We start from the raw sequence: 26,223 nt of genomic DNA, 5'->3' as shown, positions 1-26,223 counted from the left end.
TGCACCATACAGTAGTCGTCTCATACCCAAATGAACAGTTATGCCAAGGTGTCGGGTTACCGGTAGGATATAGGTGGTTTGGTCATCGAATTTTTGTCAGGCAAAATATTCCCCCACTTGGCTAACGTGCGGAGCGCAACACTTAAAGGTCGCTCATGAATGGCAGAGACAAGGAACAGTGACATTGCCCTATCAAGCAAGATAATGTCCTAGAGAATGACCATAGAAACTTAGGATCGGCGCCCAAGCCCCCTCTCCACTTAAAGTATGACCAAGGAGGGCCAGGCAGTGGCTGCTAATGACTCACTAGATGGACCTAATGGCTCCCCCAAACCCACCCACCCTCCCATCCTTAACTCATAAGGATAGTGAGGTTGCAGCGACGGTATTTTTGTAGTGAATTACAGGGCAATGTAACCTAGGAAAAAAACTACTGTTTCTTATAGAAAAAATTACGCCCTCTTCTAAAATGACACTTGTTTCAGTCGCAAATGAATAGTTTCAGAAATATATATACATCTATATCCTACGATATGAGGGACCCCCAGTGGGAACTCGGGGTTTTGGGTGGGGAAAACATACTGGGGAAATGGTATATAATTGTATTCCTATAGTAAATAACGTGAATTAACCGAATTTGATGTTCATTTCAATCGGAAACAAAGATCAACCAATTCGGATAACGAGTTGCACGGTGTCACTTCTCTAACGAACGAACGATAACATTAGCAACGTTACCAATAATACACAGTGTTACCAACGTTGACGATGGTACACAGAGTTACCAACGGCACGCTGACATTACTAAAGATAGTAATGATAGATATTTCCATATGTATTTTAAATAATTTCTCCATATAAGTTTTACTCAATATATAAAAAGTACAAAAAGGGCACAGAACCTAACAAACCCACCTAACCTAGCCTAGTAGTATGACAGGTCACAAAATAACATTTGATCTACATCGGACGTTGGCAGCACTGGTTACTGTATTTTTTCATGACACAATCTCTGTAACGGGGCCTCCAAAGTTTATCCAGATATACTGTTTTGTATTTTCCTCCGGTTATTATAATTTCAAGAAGGTAATGTATAGAGAAGAAAAGGCTTGTTTTACGTTTATATATCGATTCCCCAGTATGTTTTCCCCACCCAAAACCCCGAGTTCCCACTGGGGGTCCCCCATTATTGGAGGATATAGATGTATATATATTTCTGAAACTATTAATTTGCGACGGGAACGAGTGTCATTTTCGAAGAGAGCGTAATTTTTTCTATAAGAAAAAGTAGTTGTTTTCCTAGGTTACATTGCCCTGTAATACACTACAATGAAACCGCAGCGGCGACCAAAGGAACTAACAAGTTTCAGTGGGACACAAACCCCAGTCTAGTGATCACCAGTCAGGAACGTTATCACATCGGCCACCACAACCCTAACAATTATTGTTTGTTCATTAACCATCATCCTCATGGATATAATTAGGGTAATGTGTATACTTTAGTGATTTTTCTTCTCATTCTACATTTTCATGTTTAAACTCAAATGCAGGTGTGCATAACCTCATACCACTGAACGGTAAGTGTCTTGTTTGTTGATATTCAATGTTAATTTGGAAATGTACCCCATATAGATATAATATAGGGTCAGCTCCTAAGTTCTAATTGATTTGCTTACTAAGATAGTCTTTTTCGGTAAGATTCTAGAACACGGAAGTAAATTTCCAAGAGAAAAAACCACTTTTCCTACTGTAAGTAATGTGCTTTCAATGAATTTGACCTTTCTTCCACTGTAAATAAGCTGTTCTCCCTTACCAGCACATAAATATCTTGGAAATGAGAGCAGCCTTTCTAGCTCTCCAGCAGTTCTATCAGTTGGTGGTGGGTCACTCTGTGATGTAAATGAGCGACAACACCACAGTAGTGGCTTAATAAACAAGGTGGTACCTTTAAGCAGCCCCAATGCCATCTTGCAGTAGAGATTCTACAATGGTCAGAAGATCATTCGATTTCCCTATCAGTTCGCTTCATTCCTGGTAAGAGGATTGTGCTTGCTGACAATCTGAGCAGAGAGAGACTGATAGTGGTCTCCGTATGGTCTTTGAATCCTCTGATAGCCAGCAAAGTCTTGACTGTGGAGTTTCCTGACAGTGGATCTGTTCAGGTTCAGGTTCAGGTTCTGGGGTGAGGCATAGCCTTTACAACGGCGCCTCTGTGTCTTTTAGTTTTGTGTGTTCCTTATTTTCACTAGTTTTTCTCTTTTCATCCACATTTGTTGTAGTATACTTTTCTTATTTTCAATATTCTCTTCACAAAAAAGGAATTTTCCAACTGTTTGTGCACTATCTTCTTCGTATGGTTGTTGAAGCTCAATTGCTTTTATTCTTATATCACTAAACTGTGGACAATATAATATAAAGTGGTTAGCATTTTCTTCTACATCACAGAATACACAGTTTATATTTCCATCTTGGTGTCTGTTTCTTATATTCAAGCCCAATGAGTTTGTCCTTGCTCTAAATAATAAAATTGACGAAAATGTATTGTCATACACTTCCTCCTCCTTGATTTCACTTTTCCAGTTTTTATACAAAATTAAACTCTCCTTACACTCCATTTCACTCTTCCATTTGCTTGTGTCCCATTCTCTTGTTCTCTTCTTTATGTCCTCTTTCGTACATCTCTTGACTTCTCTCATCGCCATCCCACATTCTTCAGCATACTTCTTCACATGCATCCACCACTTCCTCTCTTTTTCTTCCATATCATTGACTATTGCTGTAAGTAGGTCCTTTTCTCCCTTAAAAATGCTATTAAGGTACCTCAGCTTACCATCCATTACCCTTGTTTTCATAGCTGATGCTCCTACATCCCCTCTCAGGGCTACAATTGCTGTATTCTTTACAGCCCCTAACATCCTTCTATACACTCCATTCTCTATTCTCTGCAACTTTTCTATTTCCGTTTCTGTTAAGTTAATCACATTTGTTCCATATAATATAGAAGGTAGTGCTACACTTTTCCAGTATGTTTTCCCTATCAGTATCTTATTACAGCTTTTTTCTATGATCGAATATGTAAGATTGGCTAGCTTTTGCGCCTTAACTATCATTTCACTTTTCTGTGTTTTGAACATATTCCTACCATCATCTACCTTGATACCTAGGTATTTAATATTGCTTACTACTCTTATTCCCTCTATATTATCTGGTTTCTCCTTCATATTATATATAAGTACGCTACTTTTGTCTCTATTTATGTCTAAACCACACTGCTTTCCTATATCTATCACTTTCCTTATGTTTAATTCAGCATCCTCTATATTCTCAGCAAGCACTAGGACATCATCAGCAAAAAATAATACTACTAGCTTTATAATATCATTTTTAAAACCATTACCTTCCCTTTCTACTTGTTTTATAATCTGATAAGTAATTAATTTGAATAATGTTGTAGAGGCAGTACAGCCTTGCTTTATTCCACTGCTTACGCTCAATTTTTGTTCTACTCTTTCCCCTATGTCTAACGTAGTCGAGTCTCCCACATACACTTCAGCTATAGAGTTAATTATACTAGTATGTACTTTGTATTGCTTTAATGTTTCTATCAGTGCTTCCCTTTTTATGGAATCGAAAGCTTTTTTGAAATCTAAAGAGGCCACTATGAGTTTTTTCTTATTTTTGAAAGTTTCTTCGACCATGTATTGTAAGATGAATATATTATCCTCAATCCTTCCTCCTTCTGTAAATCCCGCTTGACTATCCTCTATGGCATTATTACTTTTTAAATGCCTTTCTATTTCATCCTTGATAAAAGCCATGTATATTTTATATGATACATTTGTGAGAGCTATAGGTCTCAATTCCTTTGCTGTTGGCTTGTTTTTCTTTTTTAACATTTTTGTTCTGGATTCTTTCCAGCTTTTGGGTTTTTCTTTGCTGGCTAGTTCCTCTTTGTAGCAGTTCACTAGTGTATTCTTGCATATATCACTCATCATCATTGCTTTGTAGTAGTCTGGCTTTAGTCCATCTGGCCCTGCTGCTTTACCTTTCTTTAGACGTTTTAAGTATTTTTCTAATTTACCTTTACTCATTTCAGCGGCGGGCATGGGTTTAATTATTCCTTCGACATTAAGTACAGCATCGTAATGCTCCCTTAGATGTTCAGGTATACTATATTCATTTACAGTTATAATGTCGTTTTCTCTTCTCAAATTATCCAGGTATTCACTCTCCTCCTCCTCATTCCAGATCTCAGTTATTCTATTTTCATGTGTGTTGTAGACTGTTTTCCAAAATTTTACTAATTCTTCTTTAGCCTCTTCATCTGATAGTTTATTTCCTCTCTCTCCATATAATTGTATTGCCTCGCTTTTTATTTCTTTGCTATTTCTTAATTTGTTTATGTTTTCCCATAGTTTATTGTTTTTATCATCTCTTATCTCCCTGGTCTTCTTTTTCTCATATAACGTTATGCTCTCTTTCACCAGTATTTGTACTTCTTTCTTCTTATGATTGTATTTTTCTTCTAATTCTCTTTTTATCCTAATATCTTTTTCATTTCTCTTTTTTCTATTAAGTTCCTTTCTTTCCTTAATCTTTCTTCTTATTTCCTCGGTTACCCAAGGTTGTTCTTTGTTCTTCCCTTCATTTGTTACCCTTCTCCTATATGTTTTAGCCAAATGTTCTTGTTTCATTTCTGCCATTATTATGTTTAGCTCATCAATATTTTTTACATCCTTGCTGACAAGTTTTCTCTCTATAGATTTCACATATTCGTCTATATCTTTTGCGTCACTGCTATAATATGTAATTTCTTCCCACTTCCCTTTATTGTAATTATTTTCGCTATTTGTTTTTGCTTCCAATTCTACTGTTATTAAGTTGTGATCTGATATATCTAATATTGTTTTATCTTCATCTATTTCCATACATTTAAATTTTTTATATAGCATATTTGCAAGTACAAAATCAATAGCACTATGCTGATCTTGTCTATTCCATGTGTATAGTCCTGAGCACCTTTCATCTCCATTTAATAGTGTTAGGTTGTGGTTACCCATCCAATCTAGCACCATTTCCCCATTTCTGTCTACTTGTTGGTGCCCAAGAAATCCAACGTGGCCGTTAAAATCCCCCATAACTAGCAAAGGTGTTGTTTCTCCTGCTTTTTGTATTAAATTTTCACATTCCACTTTCAATTCTTGATCTCTTTTTCTATCTTCTGTATTTCCTGCTGCGAAATATACCAGTATTATCAGGAATACTAAGCTGTGGATTTTGCTCTGTACCATTATAATATCGCTATGTTTGGTTTCTATTTCCTCTACTTCAGTGATATTATTGTTTTTAAAAATTAACATTAACCCTCCACCCTTTTTGTCTTTAAAATCCCTTCTTTTTTCTAACTTTAACAGACCTTTACTCAGCTGTATTTTATCTATTTTTTGGTGCGTTTCTGTCAAACAAAATATATGAACTTTATTTGTGTTTATCTCTTTTTCTATTTCTATTAATTTCTGCTTGGTTAGTGCTTGGATATTTAACAGGCATATTCTTATACATTGGTTAACTTTTTTGTCTAAATTTATACCTTTCCTAATTCGCTCTGCTTGCGTTTGCTTCTTGACGAAAATTGTCGTTTCTTACTAGTTCTCCTCTCTTTATGTACCACCCCTGTTCTCCATTTTCTTTTTTCTCTCTCAATTCCTCTAGCAACTTCCTTTCTTTTTCCCTTTCCCTAAAAGTGAGGTCAGGTGCAATGAAAACTTGTCTCAACTCCTCTTTTGTTGATTTCCTGAGGTGTTTGCCCCTTGCAATTATTCCCCATTTTTCCTTGGTGCTTTTAAGCTTAACTAGCAGGGGCCTTGGTTTTTGTCTTTGTCCTTGTTCCTCTCTCTCTTCCCTTGGTTTGCCTAACCTACCCACTTCTTCAATTTCCACATCATTCATTCCTAACTCGACATTAATCAAACTCCCACATTTATCAAAATCATCTCTCAGCTTTTCATTATTATCAACTTTTGTACTTTCTTTTATATTGAAAATTACTATATTGTTTTTCTTTTTCTCCTTTTCCCTTATTTCTATCATCTCTGCCCTGACTTCCTCCCTAACTTCTTCTCTTGTCAGCTGACCCGTTCCTATCATATTATTATCCACCAATGACCTAATCTCCTTTTTTAACTCATCTACCGTATCCTGCAGCCCTATGAAATTATCCCTGAGCTCATCATACTGTTTCTTAAGTTTCTTGTTTTCTGCCTTCAAGTTTTTGAAATCCCCCCTGCACCTACCACAGAACCATCGGGCATGTTTAGATTCACTGATTTTCTTAAATTCACTCCTTTCTAATTGACCACAGCCTATGTGAAACCATACATCACACAAATCACAATGTATCGCTTCTTGGTTCGATCTTACCCCTTTTTTGCACCATCCGCAGTCGTTTGGACCAGCCATCCTTTCTTCATGGTCAGAGTCACTTGAATATTCTTCCTCTCCTTTTCCCCCTTTCACTTCCTTCCTTCTCACACTCACACCCACTGCACCTTTCACTGATTCTCTCTTAGGCACCATGTTTAATATATTTTGAGCTTTGTTATGTTATGTTATTCTAGCGGCTTTATAATTACCAGAACACACGTGTTTACACCTTTGTTCGAAGATGGCAGCACAACTTTGTCGCAAACTTCGCGCTTAATCTGTTCACAACGTCCCTGTACTGCAGGCTCCTGAAGTACTGCTCCCCAGTGCCAGACCCTCACTCTGTGGTAGGATGCATTTCAACAACGGTGAGACAACATCGACATGTACTCCTTTCCCCCGTTCTGTCTGATGAGACGAGTGCTCAACGAAACTAGAGCATCCAACAACTTAATGATGGCCCTAATACAGTAGCTCCACTATGGCATCATGCAGAATGGTTTCCAGGCCTTCTGCGCCTCATAGTAGATCTCCCGAAAAAACTTACTCCACGGTCAGATCTACTCAAACAACCACACACGAACATCTTCTACAATAGCGTCCCATCTTTACGGCTTCCAGCCTGGAGACTGTCCAGCATCCCCTCTATCAGAGAGGTTTTTCGCAACAAGTTGCAAAGAGGATGTCTGGTGACATGTGGAAGTCCTCTGCCTCTGTATACCAGGCAAAGTGGACAGTCTTCTGTGGCTGGTGTTGTTGAAGGGGTATCTGTCCCCTCGAGGCCACTATTCCAGTAATAGCGGAATTCCTTTTATACCTTTGAGAGGAAAAACTACTCTTGGTCTCGGCGGTGAAAGTATATGGCTCAGCCTTAAACCTAGCCTTTAGCCTGAAAGGAGTAGACCTTTCCTCTTCATTGGAGGTTTCCTGGTAATTTTTCGTAATAAACCCACCCAGCGCTTTTTCCATGAAAAAATATTTTTTTCGTTAGTTTTCTTGTTGTTTTGTTGTGTTCTGATGTTATTAACTTCCGCGAATGTATCATTTTCTGAGTATCGCCACCCAGCTTTAATTTAGAGAAGAACAGGTAGGGTACTGAAAAATAACGAATTGCTGAAGAGAATAACGGCAAAACACAACAAAACAACTAGAAAAATAAAAAAAAAATATTCTTTCATGAAAAAATATGAGGAACAACACTTAACGAAAACTATCGTTGGCCCTTTTTCTTCCGAGTCCCGTTTTCTATTGAATGTTCAACGGATTTGTGCTCAGCCGTATATTGCGCTACGCGGGAACCACGAATTACTAGAATCCCCTTGAATATTACCAAATTCCCTTACAATATCACTGCAAACCCTTCGAAATCGATAAATAATGTTTTTATTAATTTACATTATTTTTTTAGTAAATTAATTAAATAAAATGTGTTAAAGCATTTTTCTATATACCCTTAACACAATATATATATATAGGGTACAAAAGGGTACAGAACCTAACAAACCCACCTAACCTAATCTAGTAGTTCCCAGGTCACAACTTCTAGCCCCTTCCAAGGTCACAACCCCTAGCTGGGGGCAAGCCCCAGGACCCCCTTCCCAGGTCACAAACCTTCCCAGGTCACAGTCCCTAGCCAAGGTTCTACCTGCAAATATATAAAAAATATAAATGCTAAAAACATATAAATGAATTTACCGTGACACTGCCAACAATGGCGATCAGGTCGCAAAGAACACTATTTGTAACACTTCGGGCAAGTTATATTTCTAAAGGGAGCACACTGTGATTACGCAAAAATTTTAAAGTTTCTTCATTATTTGTTAAAAATAGTCTAATAGCCTCATGTGGGGTAAATTCCCAACCAGTACACAGTCGCCATCACTGAACTAATGAACGGTCAAGCGGCCAAGGAATGCTTTCTAATTTGAAAATGAGCGGGCTTCACGGATATGCATGAATAACGTTTTTCATCAAGGATCAATGAAATGGTGAGATTATAATGTATCTAGATTCTGATAGGCCAAATCATATTACAGAGCCCGCAAAATGGGAGAAATTTTTTTTTTTCACGCACGCGCAGTAGGGTTGTGGATAACCACGACTTTGGCGCAATCAGGCGAAAATTATCACAGTGCGCAAAGGGGTGGAGCTTAATAGAATAGGAATGAACATACGAAGTAACAGGAGCTACTCTCCGTGTCACTGAAGATAAAAAAGGTACTTAGAAAAAATCTTTATTTACCGTAAGTTAAATTAATTTTTTTTTTGTTATGAATTTGCGAGGATAATGTATTGACAAGAATTTATTTTTTTTCACATGTTTTACCTGACAAAAACACACAACAACTAAAGTGCTGGGTGGGTTTATTATGAAAAATTACTGGTTTCCTTACTCATTCGAAGTTATGAGATCACTTGTCCCAAGTCAGAGGTAAGACCTCCTCCTTGGAAGTGTTTCGCGTCTTGCTCCCTGAAGGGATCTTCATACGAACCATTATGCCATGCAATAAACCGTAATCTCACTTTGAAGATGGCTCCCTGCTTGCTTTAGCTTCGGCAAAGAGAGTTCGCGAACTTCATGGTCTCATACGCCATCACCCATTCAAGGGGATGGTGGGAGGTGACACTTGGCTTCGTCCCTGAGTTCATTGTTAAGACTCAAAATCCAAGGGTACTGGACCCTTGATTTAGGCCCTTTCATATTAAGAATCTACGTTCTTCAACCTATGATCCAGATTCAATTATTACTATATCCAGTGAGGAGTTTACAATATTATCTTAAACGCACTGCACCAACCCAGCCTCGACTAGCAGCATTATTTGTTAGTTTGGGTTAAAGGAAGAGGAGGTAACCAAATACACCATTTTGGCTTGGATCCCTAGGGTCATTGACCATTCTCTAAATCAGAACCCTCCTCCAGCTCATAGACCTAGGGCTCATGATGTCAGGGGCATCACTATGTCCCTGGCATTCAAACGCAATTATTCCAGGTTGCAAGTTTTAAAAGAGGGCATGTGGAAGCGTCAGATGACCTTCACCACCCACTATCTACGAGACGTGACCCACAGGAGAGACTATACGTTCTCTATCGATCTTGTGGTAACTGCACAACAGGTGGTTTAGAATGACCTCTAGCACCTTGTTGGTCAAGTAACAGATGGTTGAGAGTATTGATAACCCGGGTTAAGTCTGGGATGCATGAAAGTGTCTGGCATTTTTCCTGTCATCTTCCCCTCTTTTGGGATACAGCTCCATAGGTCCCTATGCAAGCTGGCTTCAACTTCTGCAGGTAATAACCATTTCCCGTGTGTAACCTAGTATAGTTAACATTTATACTTGTACACATCCCCAATGCTTCCTGTGAGTTAGGCATTGGGAAATGTCTTTATTATGTGTAAGTTTCCTATAGAGTCCTTTCATTACACGTCATCAAACTTCCGGTCCGCCATCTTGGAGGGCAAACAAAGATGCGTTCAGTGAGTAGCTATGGTTGAACTGTTGAATATTTAGCCATTTCATCACATTCACATTCACACAATGCCCAGTTTTTGCGCTATTGCTGGCTGTGGGAATCGAGGACGAAGAGATGACAAGAGTTTCTACCGCATACCGGCAGTTATTCAGAATCAGGACAAAGATACAGAGGAATTATCCAAGTGCAGACGTGACTTGTGGTTGACCAGAATATCACGGGCTGATCTACGTGAATCCTCACTACCCTACGCACGTATTTGTTCTGATAATTTCATATCAGGTCAGTCTCGGCCAGGCTCTAAAAGTATCATTATTCCTATGTAAACATGCTATATCCAATCGCATAGGTGACTTGACAAGTATCATCGTCAGTTCAGTGTGTAGTGTGTGTGGGGGAGGGGGCATCTCAATTTTTAAACATCAAAGGGGCATCTCAGATTTTCAAAACAAAAATTAAAAGCGCCCATATTGGCTATGTTAACAAAGGCTACTTACCTAGGTCTCTATTTCGTCAAGGTGCTCATGCCTATATATAATTAAGTGTATATTTATATTTATTTAAATTTGTGTATTAAATTGTGCAGACATACAGGCCTATGTGATGAATAAACATTGATTATAAATAATAATATCTGAAAGCTGGTTTAACCCGAAGGGGTCTTCAGCTTATATATGAAACATTGAAAAAGTAATTAAACTTTCGCATTTAATTGCAAGGAGGCAAAACGATCATCCAAGAGCATTACAATTGTGTTTGTCAATCATGTGTTTATATGTATATAAGAAATTATAGCATTTGTAACCAAACACAAACACAATGTTTAGGCATGAACTGATAAAGATTTGACATTATAATACAAAACTTTTACATACATTTTGACAATCAAAAATTATAATACACAAGGTTAGGCTAAATGATCAATATTAGCTTTATAATTATAAACACTCTCTTCATTGGCCCAGTGTTTATCTAATTTTGGACTTAAAAGCATTAAAGGGAAAAACAACGAACTCTGGAAGCAGATTATTCAATGGAAATGTATGCCCACTCATGTTCTGGGTTGGCCGACAGTACCAAGTAGTTCACCATATCAATGTATGAAATACTGGGAAAATCCGCAATATTTTGACTGAATGAATTTTGCATCTGGTATGGATCTAGGCCATCAATTAGATAGAGTTTCTGCTTGTAAAAACGCTTATCATCACCAGACAATTGTTTGACAAAGTCGCTCTCATTGTCCATATTCGCTGTAGCAGCTGCCATGTTTTCGCTTTGTATGCCCTCCAGCATGGCCGCCGGCAATTCCCAGTGACGTCATTGAAAGGACTCTATTTAGACTCCAGGCATCTTACCTAGACGTTCATATGCTATATCTCACAACAATAATGTAGCTCAGGCTGCTATCAGTCTCGTTGTTTTGATAAGCGAGGTGGCAAGGTTTTCCCAAGACCACAGTCTAACACTGTGCTAGGCAAACGTGGGTCAATGACTAAGCCACTAGTTGTACTTACCACTTACCTAAGGGTGAGTCATCCATTTAAATAATGTAAGGTTTGTAAGTGTGGGAATAAATGATAAATTCATAGATCATTTGTATTTTTTCCCTAATACAAACCTGGAGTTTTATATTAATTGTCTTGCCATCACCTGTTCCCCGATAAGTCCTGCCTGCACTAAAAAAGTGACAAGATTCACTGAGCTGTTAGTTATAGGTCGTTTGGTACCCCCTCCACCCCTACCTACCCACAGCAAGTGTTTAGGTAGGCTTGCCACTCCACAATTAAAATATTACGGCTACCTTCCAGCTTTGCCGAAAGATTTTCCACAAATAACTCCAGGTTTGTATTAGGGAAAATACAAATCTTTGAATTTGTCATAAAATTGATACTTTGATAGTAACTTGCAAGTATGACGTTCACAGCACATTTATGTACTGCTTGCCAGAACAGAGGAGCAGTGAGATCGTTTATTTGTTAGCGAATAAACATGTGAATCATAGGTAATATGATACTTCAACTTCATGCCATTTATCTTGCATTTCTGACAATTTACTATTGTTGCAAATCACTTGTTATACCACCCAATACCACAGTTTTCCCACCCAAACTTCATGCCATTTATCTTGCATTTCTGACAATTTACTATTGCTGCAAATCACTTGTGTTATACCACCCAATACCACAGTTTTCCCACCCAGTACCCCAGTTTTTCACTGGGGTTCCCCATAATTGTTATATGGGAGGTAGGAAAACTTATGTACAGGTATTTGGCCCAATATTCATGGTTAGAAATGGAAAATCACAACATAAGTAGGGAGAATATATGGCTCATGTATTTGGCTAGAAATAAAGTATCAAAAATTTTCCAATTTATTTTTTTACGAAAATAGAATTCACTATAAGAATTAAACAAGTGTTGGCTATTTTGGCATTTTTGTCTATGACTAAAGGGGGCCTGGGGCATAACCCCTGTATCGATTGACTAAAATGTGAATACTACTTAATTTTCCAAGCTGATTGTTTACTTTTCAATTATTATGTTGGTTATTGCGCATGCATTGTTACTTTTTGACAGCTTTTTTTATTCGACATAAACAAAAGCCCAAGTTCTCTGATGTTGCTTCACAAGTCATTTTTTTTTTCCATCTGCTTCAATTCCAGCATACTACAGTCACAAGAATAATTCAATATATTTTTAGATTTTGTGTAATACCATGTTTGTTCCGTAACTGGAATACAAACCACGCTATTTAATAGGGGTATTACTTTCGTCATAGCTGAAATGACGAGCCATTAATTTTTAACGATCGTTTACTACCCACACCGCTAGTTAGCGGGGTAGGGGAGGGTAGTTAGTGTAGGGAGTGGTCTGCTTCCCAGAGGGAGAGGTTTTCGCGACGACGGAAGAAGTCCAAACGAGATATTTCTCCTTCGAAGGTTGCTTCGAAAGGGGAAAACCCAAGGCCTATTCTTTCGTTGCGCAAACATCCTCCGAAGCTCCTACTCGGTCGGTCTCTTTCGAGAGACCATCGAGTGGTAGCGTAGACCGATGTATTGTTAACCAACCTCGGGTCTTGAGAGATAACGTTGCTTCCTCTAGTGAAGCAGCTCCACCTCTCCCCCCGGGGGAGGATATGTCACTAACCACCTTATTTCAGCTTTGGGGCTTACGGGTTCGCCCTCCAAGGAGGTTTTGCTTAACTACATCCGATCGGGTGCTGCTGTCAAGCATTCATCGTCGCTGTCAGAGGTTGATCCTCTGTCTCTTGTCGACGTTGTGGTGTCAGAGGTATCCAATGTGGTCTCACCCATCTCTTCCACTCCAAACTCTACGGTAGCTGACGGCTTAGTTTCTCCCGTTCCTGGTCAACCTATGAGGGGGAAACTAAGTCCATCGGCAGTCTCTCCTGCTAGTGTTTCTCTCCCTCGGGAGAGTTCACTTACAGAGACTACTCTTCGGAGGACTGCAGAAGGTCAGCTTGCTAATCCAACGGCCCCCAGAGGGCGCATTCGTCGGAAGGCTCGCCTTCCTCTTCGCCATAGAGGCCTTCCTTCACCTGCGGCGAGGAGGCACCTCTTTGGTTCAACATCTTCAATGCAGTCCTCCGCAGAGGAGCCTCTAGACCAGTCATCCGTCACTGCACCTGCATTGTTCCTGGACCTTTCTGCAGATCGTTTGCTATCGCCTTCAGTGGAAGGTCGTCCTTTTAAAGGACACGTCGACTTTCCACTCGACAGACCTGCCGTCGCCGTTTCTGCATGGGCCTAACAAGGCTCCACCCAAGCGTGCTGTTGCGCGCCAACAACATACGCGCAATGCGCCCATGAGACCTGACAAGCGCTCTTTAGTAGCTCGTCAGGCCCCATCACTATGCGCGGAAATCCATCATAACCCTAACACAGGGCATCAAGAGTGTGCGCACCAACAGGTACATACGCTCCAACATGAGAATAGCTCCATCATGCGCTATGCGCGCCCTCATGCACATATGCACCCACGTTCTCCTGCGCGCCAGGTCTTGCCTGCGCCCCCTGCACAAACTACGCCCATGCGCTAACAGTCTCCTACGCGCCCGCGCCCATCTGCGCGCCAACACTCACCTGCGCGCCCGCGCCCATCTGCGCGCCAACACTCACCTGCGCGCCATCAATCTACTGCGCAGTGGTGCTCTCCTACACGCCAGCACTCCCCTAGGCGCCCACGCTCTGCCGCGCGCTAACATTCTCCTGCACGTGCGCATACGCACTCAACATCTAACTCCTGCGCGCCATGCTGCGCACCATCTTACACGCCAGGTAAAACCTGCGCGCCATGCTGCACACCATCCTACATGCCAGGTAAAACCTGCACGCAAACTTTCAACTGATAGCAGGCCTTCTGGGAAGTCAGCCATGCTGTCTTCTCCCGCGCGCCAACCCTTACCAATGCGCCAGCGCTCACCTGCGCGCCAGCCTTCTCCCGCACGTATCCGCAAGGATATGTACGCACGCTTGGCCATCTTCTCCGAGGGATGCGCGCCAACATTCTCCGGCGCACTGCCCCTCATGTATCCATTGCGCGCCTGCGCACTAGGGAACTTTGTATTGCGCGGGCGCGCTCTACGGCCGGCACAGATGTGCGCGAACACTCCTGCGCCCACGTACTCTTCGTAATAATCCTGCGCGCCCGCGCGCCAATATTCTCCCTCGCGCGAGCGCCGTCGTCCTCCCTCGCGCGGGCGCCGTCGTCCTGCCTCGCGCGGGCGCCGTCGTCCTGCCTCGCGCGGGCGCCGTCGTCCTGCCTCGCGCGGGCGCCGTCGTCCTGCCTCGCGCGGGCGCCGTCGTCCTGCCTCGCGCGGGCGCCGTCGTCCTGCCTCGCGCGGGCGCCGTCGTCCTCCCGCGCGCGAGACTACATACCCTAATGAACGATGTACGGCAAGGTCGCCATCGCCTCATTCTCCTCCCTGCAAGCGCAGGCCACTGCGCATTGTGGGTGAAGAGAAACTTTCAGAGGGGTCCAGGATCCCAAAGCTACCACAGGCGAACCCACCAGTGATTGTGACTCCTCCCAGGGATCCTTTAATCCCTTTCCCTTCCAAGGGTATGTCTGTCAGCCAACAACCATGGTTAGGTGCCCTGATCAGAGCTGTAGCTCAGGCTTTCAAGCCTGTCTTCACTGAATTGGGACACAGAACCATGGCTTCTTTTACCCCTTTGAAGAGAAAAAGAGGAGTCCCAGACGCAGTCACTTCCCCAAGGGCGAAACTGACTCCACGCAGACCTTCGAGGCAGGTTCCTTCTATTCCTCAGACTGCCTCTCCTTCCCTTTCGGACGAAGATTTCCCGTCTCCAAGAGAATCACGCGAGGAGAGACTTTCCCCATCGTACCAATTGAGGAAACCTCTCTTCGAGCCAAGGTGTCTACACAGTCGGGGATTGGAAGGGACACGCCACCCTAGTCAATGTTGGAGTCATATCCTTCCCAGGAAGGAATCTAAAGACTCAAAAACATTGCCTATGTCCTCTACTAGGACTAGGATGGAGCCAACTAGCCACTCAGGAAATGTCTGTGACTCTCCCCAAGAAGAGCCTTTGGGGATAGAAGGAGACTTTGCTGCAAGTCCTACATCAGGAGGAGACCAGCAAGAGTCATAACATGCGTTTTGGCAAGTTCTGACTAACGAGGGCTCTCAACTGGTTTTCTGACCCAGAGATCCCTCCTCGAGAGGGCAAAGACATGGTCTTAGACCGCGTCTTTGGTACTCTAAAACCCTCTTAAGACCAGTGCAGCCCTGTCCTGGTCTCAAGGGGTAAAGAGTACCAGGAACAAGATCTCACAACAGCTCTCCGAGATGTCCTCCTCCAACCATTCCGGTACCACCAACAAGCTCCTCCCACCTCCTCGCGTACAACAGAGGAGGTACTTCGAGATCCTAGAGGAGCCCTGTATAGCTCTTCCACTTCACCACTCGCTGGAAGAGCTAACCGGGGGAGTCCCTCTTGAGAGAGACTCCAACCGGCAGGTCTCTTTCTCGGCAGCCGAGATCCTCAACCAGGAGAAAGTTGCGAAGTGTGCTATGCAAGCCACTTCGTGGCTCGATATCTGGTTGGGGACCTAAGGTATTCTGATACATTCGGAGGATTTCTCCAAGGAGCGTACCAGAAAGCTATGGAAATCTTCCTTCTCTCAGGTACTCGCACGATAGAGTTTCTGGCCCGCCAAGTCTCGAACTTGTGGGCAAATACCATCCTGAAATGTCGGGATGCAGTAGCTGAGAGATTCCATCAGAAGGTCCCTAGCGTCGATATCAATAGGCTCAGACATTCCTCCCTAGAGGGATCTGTCCTGTTCTAGCCTAAGGATGTGGAACATGCCGCTGAGAGGTGGAGGAAGTCTCATTAAGATTTCTGCCTTCATAAGCCTTTAACATCCAAGCCCTATAAGCCTCCAGCACCACAGCAGTCCCATCCAGTCTAGACCACCACTACGACGACAACAGCAGCGAAGACTTTGGTGTCTAAGCCCTTTCTTGTCAAAGAAAGGAAAGGCAAAAAGTCCCCCAGGGGAGGCAAAAATCCTAGAGGGAGCAGCCGAGGCCGCAAACACTAGGATAGGCAGTCCCCCTGCAGTTCCACCAGTGGGGGGGATGCCTACAAAATTGCTCAAACAGGTGGAAGCAACTCGGGGCCGATTCTTGGGCAATCTCCCAAATCAGTCTAGGATATCGCATCCCGTTCATATCATCTCTACCTCCCCTGACGATGAATCCAGTGTCATTGAACTCCCTTGCCATGGGATCGGCAATGGGGCAAGCCCTTTTGGGCAGAAGTCCAGACCCTGTTGAAGAAGGGAGCTCTCCAAAATGTCCTCGACGGATTCCCAGGCTTCTTCAGTCGACTTTTTTGTAAAGAAGACGTCTAGAGGCTGGAGACCAGTCATTGACCTCTCAGCTCTGAACAAGTTTGTCAAACAAACTCCGTTCAGCATGGAGATGGCAGACACGGTCAGACTAGTAGTAAGACCGCAAGACTTCATGTGCACTCTGGACCTAAAGGATGCGTACTTCCAGATCCCAGTCCATCCGTCTTCAAGGAAGTACTTAAGATTCAGCCTAGACAACAGAATGTACCAGTTCAAGGTGCTGTGCTTTGGTCTTTCCACAGCACCACAAGTCTTCACCAGAGTGTTCACCCTAGTATCATCTTGGGCGCACAGGATTGGCATCCGTCTCCTCCGTTATCTGGACGACTGGTTAATCCTAGCAGACTCGGTGTCAACCCTTTTTCAACACCGAGACAAACTTCTGAGACTTAGCCAAGATCTGGGGGTCATGGTAAATCTCGAAGTCTTCACTGCTTCCTACTCAAAGACTGGTATACTTAATCATGATTATAGACACCACTCTCCACAAAGCCTTCCCATCAGGCGACAGGATAGCAAGGCTGAGGAAGGTCACAAGACCTTTTCTCAGACAAGAACAACTTCCAGCCCAATCGTGGTTACGTCTCCTCGGTCATCTTTCATCGCTGGCCCGTCTAGTTCCCAATGGTCGCCTCAGGATGAGATCCCTCCAGTGGTGACTCGAGTCCCGGTGGAATCAAGCGTACGACTCCCTGGACATCCAGGTCCCCATGGGACCTGCGGAACGTACGGATCTCCAGTGGTGGATGCCAGACGAGAACCTACGAAAAGGTGTGGATTTCCTCGTCCTCCTCCCCCCCCCCCCCCCCCCCCCGGATTTTATGCTGTTTTTGGACGCCTAAAAAAAAAGGTTGTGGGGCCCATGTGCTGCACCACACGACCTCAGGGCTCTGGTCAGAGTCAGAAAGGTACCTCCACATAAATCTCCTAGAGATGAAGGCAGTCTTTCTAGCCCTTCAACAGTTCCAACAGGACCTGGCAAGTGGTGGTGATGAGCGACAACACCACAGTAGTGGCCTACATCAACAAACAAGGAGGTACTTTTTCGCAGCAACTATGCCATTTAGCAGTTGAGATACTGAGATGGGCCAAAATCCACTCGATACCACTATCGGCACGCTTCATTCCGGGCAAGAGGAATGTGCTCACCGACAACCTGAGCAGAGCACCTCAGATAGTGAGTACCAGAGTGGTCTCTGGATCATCCAGTAGCCAACAAAGTCCTGACTTTGTGGGGTTCGACTGTGGACCTCTTCGCAACGGCCCTGAACTTAAGGCTCCCGCTGTACTGTTCCTCAGTCCCAGACCCCAAGGCTCTCCGGCAAGATGGTTTCCAACAACGGTGAGACAACATCGATATTTACGCCTTTCCCCCGTTCTGTCTGATGAGGAGGGTACTCAACAAGACCAGAACATCGGTCAATCTTTTAATAACCCTCATAGCTCCGCTATGGGATCACGCAGTGTGGTTCCCGGACCTTCTGCAACTCCTAACGGAGCCACCAAGAGAACTCCCTCCACGACACAATCTACTCAAACAACCACATGCCAACATCTTCCACAATGCCGTAGGTTCACTACTACTTCACGCCTGGAGACTATCCAGCATCACCTCTCTGAGAGAGGATTTTCGCAACAATTTGCAATCAGGATGTCTGGACACCTGCGAAAGTCATCAATAGCAGTCTACCAGGCTAAGTGGAAAGTCTTCTGTGGTTGGTGTCGTGGAAGGGTTATCTCCCCACTCGATGTCACTATTCCAGTAATAGCGGAGTTCCTCGTGTAATTGCGGGAAGAAATGCGCCTATCAGTCTTGGCAGTGAAAGGCTATCGCTCAGCCTTAAGCCTCTCCTTCAGACTGAAAGGAATGGTCATTTCCTCATCGCTAGAACTTTCTCTACTCATACGTAGTTAAGAACTTACCTGCCCTCAGTCGGAAGTGAGACCTCCCCCATGGAACGTTTTTCGAGTTCTCAGGTCTCTTTAAGAGACCTCCCTATGAACCATTACGCCAGGCATCAGATCGCCACCTAACCTGGAAGACGGTGTTCCTGCTACCTTTGTCCTTGGCCAAGCAAGTCAGCGAACTTCATGGTCTCTCGTATGACATCGCCCTTTCAAGGGAATGGGGGGAGGTAACATTCAGCTTCATCCTTGAGTTTATTGCTAAGACTCGGAATCTAGGAGTAACGGATCCTCGATTCGACTCCTTCCGGATTTCTAGTCTCCGTACTGTAACAGATGACCCAGACCATCTCTTACTATGCCCAGTAAGGAGCTTAGGCTATACCTCAAAAGAACAGCCGCAGCCCGTCCTCGTGTGCGTGCACTATTCGTCAGCACAGGAAGGACTAAGAGGAGCGTCACCAAGAACACCATCTCTGCATGGATTCGCAGGGTCACTAACCTGGCACTGAATCTAGACCCTCCTCCATCACGTCACCCCAGAGCACATGATGTCAGGGGCGTAGCTACGTCCCTGGCCTTCAAAAGAAATTTTTCAGTGACTGGTTCTTCAAGCTGGGGTGTGGAAACGGCAAACCACGTTTACATCCCACTACCTGCAAGACGTGACCCACAGGAGACTCGATACGTTCTCTATCGGTCCTGTGGTGGCTGCACGACAGCTGGTTTAAAACCTCAAGCTCCTTATTGGACAAGTAGCAGAAGGTTGAGGGCGTTGTTACCCGCTTTTAGTCTGCATGAATGAAAAGGTTTGACTGGCCCTTATTCTTTTCTTCATCATACCCTCTCTTGGGGAAAGCAGCAGCCTGGGCTCTCTGCATAGCTGACCTCAAACCACTGCAGGTAAACCATGCTCCCTTGTGTTCCTAGTATTAATATTAATACGGTTACGTCCCCATACCCTGACGAGGTGGTATTGGGAAAGTCCTAGTCTACAAGTTTCCATCTAAAGAACTTCAGAACAACTTTCTAGGATGAGTCACACTTCATTATACCTTCACACACAGCTTGCGTAGGCCGCAGACCTTGTGTAGCAAGGTTTTAGCGAGGTGCAGGGACTCCTTATTTCTTAGGTGCTTACACACACAAATAAGGAGTCCTCGGGCAAAGCCAAAAGCCAGACTGGCTGGGATGTCCACCCTTCCTAATGTGGGTGAGTCACCCCTATTAAGTAGCGTGGCTTGTATTCCAGTTACGGAACAAATTACAAATTCGTAGATAATTTGTATTTTTCCTAACTATACAGACCTTAGCTATTTAAGCAAACTTGCCCGCCAGCCCTATCCCCTTTGAAGTTCTACCTCCAAGCAAAGTGAGCTCAAGCACAGGTGTGTGAGAGGGGGGGGGGTAGGTAGGTAGCAAGCTACCCTCCCCTACCCCCGCTAACTAGCTGTGTGGGTAGTAAATCCTCGTTAAAAATTAATGGCTCGTCATTTCAGCTATGCCGAAAGTAATACCCCTATTAAATAGCTAAGGTTTGTATATTTAGGAAAAATATAAATTATCTACGAATTTGTCATCTTGAGTTTATTATTAATTTATGATCCTTACTGTTACTGCAAATCACTTGTTTTTTTTTTTTTTGGTGTTGCCCCCCTTCTAAAACCCCAGTTTCCTAGTGGTATTCGGTGTTGCCAAACCCACGGTTTACCCGTCCAATTGGGGTACTTTCAAACACCTTTTCGCGATTTATAAAAGGGTACTGCTACTTGCCTGAAATTGGGCTACTTTGGAGGAAATAAAATGCGGTCAATAAATTGTTTAAATGGTCTTTACAAATGCAATTTCTTTTATAATAATTTCAAAGTGGAAATGTAGATCGATTATTCTATTTCAAATTTCAATAGTTCATAGACAGTTTAAACCATAATGAGCAAACTGAGGGCTAAAAACTTTTTCATTCTTTCACGAGTTACTGGTTTCCAGCTTCTATATTTGCTTCGTGGATGTTCTCTAATCCACACTTCCTTACTAGGTAAAAATCTGTTGGCATATAGCCTGTTAGTCTCACGAACAAGAATATCTATATCATCATCAGTTATAACTAAAGAAAAGTATTCAATAGGCTTTGAATTACGGTTAGGAATCCCAAAAGGACCTACATTTCTTTGGGTAAAAACAAAATCATTCCCACAGTCAATACCTTCAGGCTGATAAATACGTGCCCAGGTCGAAGCAACAGGTTCAATGTCAAGATTGTCGTCATAAGCTATGATTAAAGCACTACAATCTAGTTCATTTTATGATCATGTTGAATGAACAACAAATCTCTATTTCTTCTTATTTTGCTCATTTTAATTTTGTTAAATGTCATTCAACTAGTATTTACTTTTTGCAAAAAATATACATCTTTATTTTCTGTGTTTTTGAATACAAATTATATAAATTTTTCGTTATACTCTTCTACAAAAGCTTAGTTGATTGATTTCGATCCACGCCCCCCCCCCTAATTTATTTCTATAGAATATCATATTTATAGTTGTTAGTACCAATTTAATGATGGCTAAGTTACTATAATTGGGCTACTTTTGAAGCAACTGTCATGATTTTTGAGGCTTTGCACCGCGGTTTGGATGTCAAGTTATTTGGCAACCCTGCTGGTATCCCCTTAAACTGTTATTGTAAGGGGCAGGGCGATTAGGACAACTCATTAACAAGTGGTTTGCCCCAATATTCGAGGTCAGAAACAGATAAGACACAAAACAAGAAGTTGGGAACATTTGGTTCATTTATTTGTCTAGAAAATAAAGTATCATATATTTACCAAAGAACAATTGTATCCATCTTTTTGCTGCTTTAGAAGTCAGGGCTGAATAATTGTGCGTATGCTATTGTCATATTTGTTTAGAACTTTTTAGTATCTGACACATTTACTGGCATTTTGAACCAAATGAAACATCCAAAATTTTTATGTTACAGGTCTCAAAGTTTTATGTAACAACCATTTCTTAGAGCCTATGGAGGTACTTGATGGCTGATGTGTATATTGAAAGTGCTTGTGGGTAAAAATATATGATAAGGTCTTCTTCATTTTCTTACTGGCTGCCACATGTGTAATAACTGCTTTAGGGGCATGAAATCTATTTATACTGACATTTAAATAAGGTAAATATGATATACATCACATTCACCTGTGTGCGCTCACCTTTTAATGCATTCATCTTTCTCACATTTTCTGGAGGGCCAATTGCCCCCACTCTCCTGATCAAATGCACCCATCGCCCATTCATACTCTCCTTCACACTGGCTCCCATCCATTGTTATGCAATTTCCAGTACGCAAACGATCTCTTTTAGATGTACCTTTTTGCTCTCGCTAACTGAGACACTCTCCCAAGGACACATGCTCCTGTTTGTCAAAGTACATTCCCTGTGCCATGTCCTCTTCTATTACATTGTGCTCTAGGAAAATTGAGCAATCGGCGCACTTCCCAGTTGGACACTCACACTGGCTACCTGTCCTCTATCACAGGAACAAGTGTGCACACCACTGTTAGGAGTAAGGGCCTTGCCCTTCTCCTCTTTAACTTCACGAGTACCGTCTACCCTTTAAGTGAGTGAGGGAAAAGATTCATTCTGTACCAATTAGAACAGACATCGGTGTACACCATTTGTCAACCATCGTCAATCAAATACCGAATACTGTGCCCTCAGTTGAATGATACTGCTACACTTGAAGAGTAAGACAATGTCTGTATAGGTCTTGTCAACATAGCTACGTGTCTTACAATCCTAAAGTACATGAAGGGGTTACATTCAGAGGTCATACCCAAATGCTAAGTAATATGTACCAAGAGCGTACTCAGTGCTGAGCGGTGTGGGATAAAAGCGATTACAGACCTGTTGGTTATACTACCTCATACAAGATAGAGCTCTCATTTTCTCAATGAGTAAAAGGCCCCTACCCAACCCTTAGAGTTATGTCTTTAGACTGAAGGGCTCATCGTGGGAATTTTCTATACTCATGAAAGGCTTCGAGTAGTCTTGCTCACCAAAAGAACTCTGGCAACCTGCTTGGGATATAACCAGCCCTTCGGTCTAAAGGGCACGTTATGAACCATTATGACGCTTGTCGAGTTAGGACTTCACTTAGAAGACCATTTTTCTCTTGGGATTAGTGTCAACAGAGAGTATGCATACTTCACAGAATTTCCAAGGTTGTGAGTTATTCCAAGAGATGGAGTAAGGTCTATTTCGCCTGTGTTCAGAGTTCATAACAAAAACCTAGAACCCTGCCATGGACGACATATTAGAGTCTTTCTCCATCTCCTTCCTTAAGGTAGCAACCAACTGTCTGGATTATTTGCCTATTTGTCTTGTGATTGTGCTTAGACACAATTTGAGAAAACCCAACCCTTCAGGCTACATTTTCAAAGTTTTCATTAGTGATGGCAACGACTGAAAAGAAGAATTCAAGGAATACTATTTCCTTCTGGTTTTGTGAAACCATCAAGAAGGCATATCCCCAAGCAGCAGATGACCCAGAAGATTCAGTTCCAGCACGTTTTCATGAAGTTGAAGGAATTGGTATGCTAGCCTTTAAGAAGAAAGAACCTGTCAGTGGCATAAGTACTAAAGGCTGAAGTCTTGAAGTAGTAAACGACCTTTACAGGCCACTATTTGGGGTAGTATACTCTCAAGTCTTTAGACACGGTTTTACTTGAACATGTGATAGCTGATCAGCAGGTTGTGTAGTGTATTGTGTCACTGGCATTTTTCACTCCTCCTTTCCCTCTCTTGAAGTGCAGCGGTTGTGGCATTATTTACTGGATCTAATGTTTGACGCATGTAAGCTTTCATACCGAGCTCTGTTCTTTAAAAAATGTTATAGAAACACACTTATCTACTTCATCCTCTTCACGAGGGGAGGATGCTTTTTGTAAAAAAAAAAAATTCTTTATAAAGACCCCGCATAGCTACATTATAACGGTATCTCCTTACGAGGTTATAAGTTCTCCGTTAACCATCTATCCAAGGACAGTAGCCTAATCTAACCTTTTAGAATCCATTTCTTAAAAAATGGAAGGTAGTAATAGTCATAATTTCCGCACTTCTTAAGATCAATGCGTCTTGAAATCTCGCGATTTTAAACTAACCAGTAGGGGTATAAGGTCTTTCTTCCTCCTAATGGTGAGTCCTACTCAGAATGAAGGTTTTATTCGTGTAGGAACAATTCACAGATTTAAAAAATTTGTATTGTTCTTAGCTATACAAACCAGAGTCCTCAAAGTTCCACTTCAAGCCTCAACCACCCTGCATGCCCTAGGTGAAGGTTAAATTGGCTTCTTTGTGTTCTGGCGAGGGGGTGGGGGAGCTTCCCTGCCATTCACATTAACTACCACCTTCTCTTTATGAATTTTAACAGCAAATTTCCAGCCAAAATGAAATCATACTCCTATTGAAGGACTTAAGTTTTTATTGTTAAACAAAATATGAAGGACTTGCTACAAAGTTAATTTTACTGGAACATAGAAAGGCGACTGAAATAGGTTTTTAGTTAGGGTGTGCCTACTTGACCAGGGAGTGTCTAACATGCCAGTCTAGTTACCAGATAATGAGCAGCAATGATGTCAGAAACTTGAAAACTAAAACCAAGGGTATTATTCTACCAACAAACAAGTGCTACAAGGTCTAGCTTGGACCAATGGTCTCCTCATTCATTAACAAACCAAAGACGAAAATTATTGTCTACATGTTAGTACTAAACTCAGTTGTATTTTGTGCCCAGGAGTTTATCTTATAGTTTCCAGGCCAGTTAAGTATAGTATCATAGCCATGGTTAACATCTCTGTAGGAGATTAGTGCCATTAGTCTACCTCACATTGGCTACTCTAGGCGTTACTTAAGGGTCTTTGCTGTGTTCTCTTTGCCCCTATCTGTGCTTGCTGCAAATCCTACCTTACCTCCATTATCACTTCTTTCCTTCAAGCGTCTTGTGAATAACAAGAAATTCGAGCAATCATTATATATAAATTTCAGAGGGAAAAGCTAGTGACGACATTAACGATAAATTTGATTTTTAATTTCAATTTTCATCAATTCTTGGTGATGTATACAGTTATAAAATAGGAATAAAAAGAAATGCACAGGTTTTTTTTTGTTTTTTTAGATTGTACAAAAGGTGACTAGATTTTACAAAATACCCCCTGTTACTTAAATAGCTGTAAAAAATTTCCTTAAATACACTTAGAGGAGTTTGGAATGCTAATCTACATCAAATGTGCTTATTTTGATACTAAATTCATTAATGTAATATTTTTTTATGGGTTTCACCATTTTTGGCTTATATTTACTATACTATATCTTGTGAAATAAGTTAAAGGATAAGGGTGAGCTCTGTTAGTCGATGGATTATCAGAGGCCTGTCATTCATTATTGTAGTGAAGTATTTTCTTGCTAGGATTTATGAAGTAATACTCTTCCACTTTGTGATATACTTTCGGTTGTAATATTTGCCATTATAAATGTCATGAACATATCTAGCTTGTCATTATTTCCACTATTTTATATTCATTACAGTAGACTATTCTATATTCTTTATAGTTTATCACGCAGAATAGTTTATTGAAACTATAGTCTTGATATTGAAGTGCACATTAAAAATTTTTAATAAGACTGAAGTATCTGTACATTAAGCATATTTTATATATTTTCCAGACAAGAATCTTCAAAAGAAAAGGAAATTTACAGCATCCTGATCAAAATTTATACTGTACTTCAAATGCTGTATACCCTAAGTACACTATAGGGAGACATTCCTAATGACACCAAGAAGATCATCGGCTGAAATAATCTGGGGTTTACAACAACAACAAAAAACCTAGAAAGTTTTATTATTCAAAAGGGAGAACCTAATCGTCTCAACTGAAGCAGCCACTTCATCATCAAACTTTTCTGGAGTATTGAAGTACTCTGAGAAACATCATTACATGACTAGAAATACCTTGATTTGCTCAATTGACTGGAGTTCTTGAGATTTTAGGGTGTTGTTTTACAATGGTCACTTCATTTACAGCATATCCAATAGGTATCCATAACAATCAATAGCTGAAGATAAAATACTAGTAAAGTTAAACTACCCGGTAAATAAGTAATATGAATGTTCAAAATATTACCAGATTATTTCAAGTTTATCAGTGTCTTTATTTCTGGGAGTGGTAAATTTAATTATGAAAGCTATTAACTTATATTCAGTCTAGTAGAAAGTATTTTATTAGACCTTAATCTTAGTCAATGAATATACAGCTAATTTTAGTTAGTCTTTAATTCTTTTTATCTTTCTGTTGGAAAATACACATGCTATTTTTTCTTAAATTCTATACACCCAAAATTTAACTTAAATACTATTTCTTGATGTTTTTTTTTCTACTTTCTAATCGACATTCAGATTGTACTTTAAATGTTTTTGAAAAAGAAAATTTAACATTGATAACCAATTAAGAGCAACAAATGTAAAT

General features: G+C 41.7%; 1 protein-coding gene and 1 long non-coding RNA gene across 2 annotated transcripts in view; one reads left to right on the top strand and one right to left on the bottom strand.

The window, feature by feature from the left end:
* Positions 1-25,623, top strand: part of LOC137643687 (uncharacterized) — a 26,319-nt gene extending 696 nt beyond the window's left edge. The window contains exon 2 of the long non-coding RNA XR_011045047.1: positions 25,424-25,623. This is a non-coding gene — a long non-coding RNA (uncharacterized lncRNA). The remainder of the gene's footprint in view (positions 1-25,423) is intronic.
* On the bottom strand, positions 2,162-6,613 carry LOC137643686 (uncharacterized). Its single transcript, XM_068376392.1, has 2 exons — positions 6,421-6,613; positions 2,162-2,396 (listed from the first exon to the last, which is right to left on the bottom strand). The coding sequence occupies exons 1-2, from the start codon at positions 6,574-6,576 to the stop codon at positions 2,220-2,222; spliced, it is 333 nt and encodes a 110-aa protein (XP_068232493.1). The 5' UTR covers positions 6,577-6,613; the 3' UTR covers positions 2,162-2,219.
* Positions 25,624-26,223: the final 600 nt, after the last annotated feature.

This window comes from Palaemon carinicauda, chromosome 7 (genome assembly GCF_036898095.1).
Source record: "Palaemon carinicauda isolate YSFRI2023 chromosome 7, ASM3689809v2, whole genome shotgun sequence".
Classification (NCBI taxonomy): domain Eukaryota; kingdom Metazoa; phylum Arthropoda; class Malacostraca; order Decapoda; family Palaemonidae; genus Palaemon; species Palaemon carinicauda.
The sequence above is the reverse complement of the archived record's forward strand: the minus strand, read 5'-3'. Positions and strand labels throughout refer to the sequence as shown.

Bases quoted from the DNA above. Each gene is read 5' to 3' on its own strand.
- LOC137643686 (XM_068376392.1), bottom strand. From the start codon at position 6,576: ATGGTGCCTAAGAGAGAATCAGTGAAAGGTGCAGTGGGTGTGAGTGTG. The intron at 2,397-6,420 runs GTAAGATCGAAC...TATTGTCCACAG, and splicing joins GCGGATGGTGCAAAAAAGGG to TTTAGTGATATAAGAATAAA.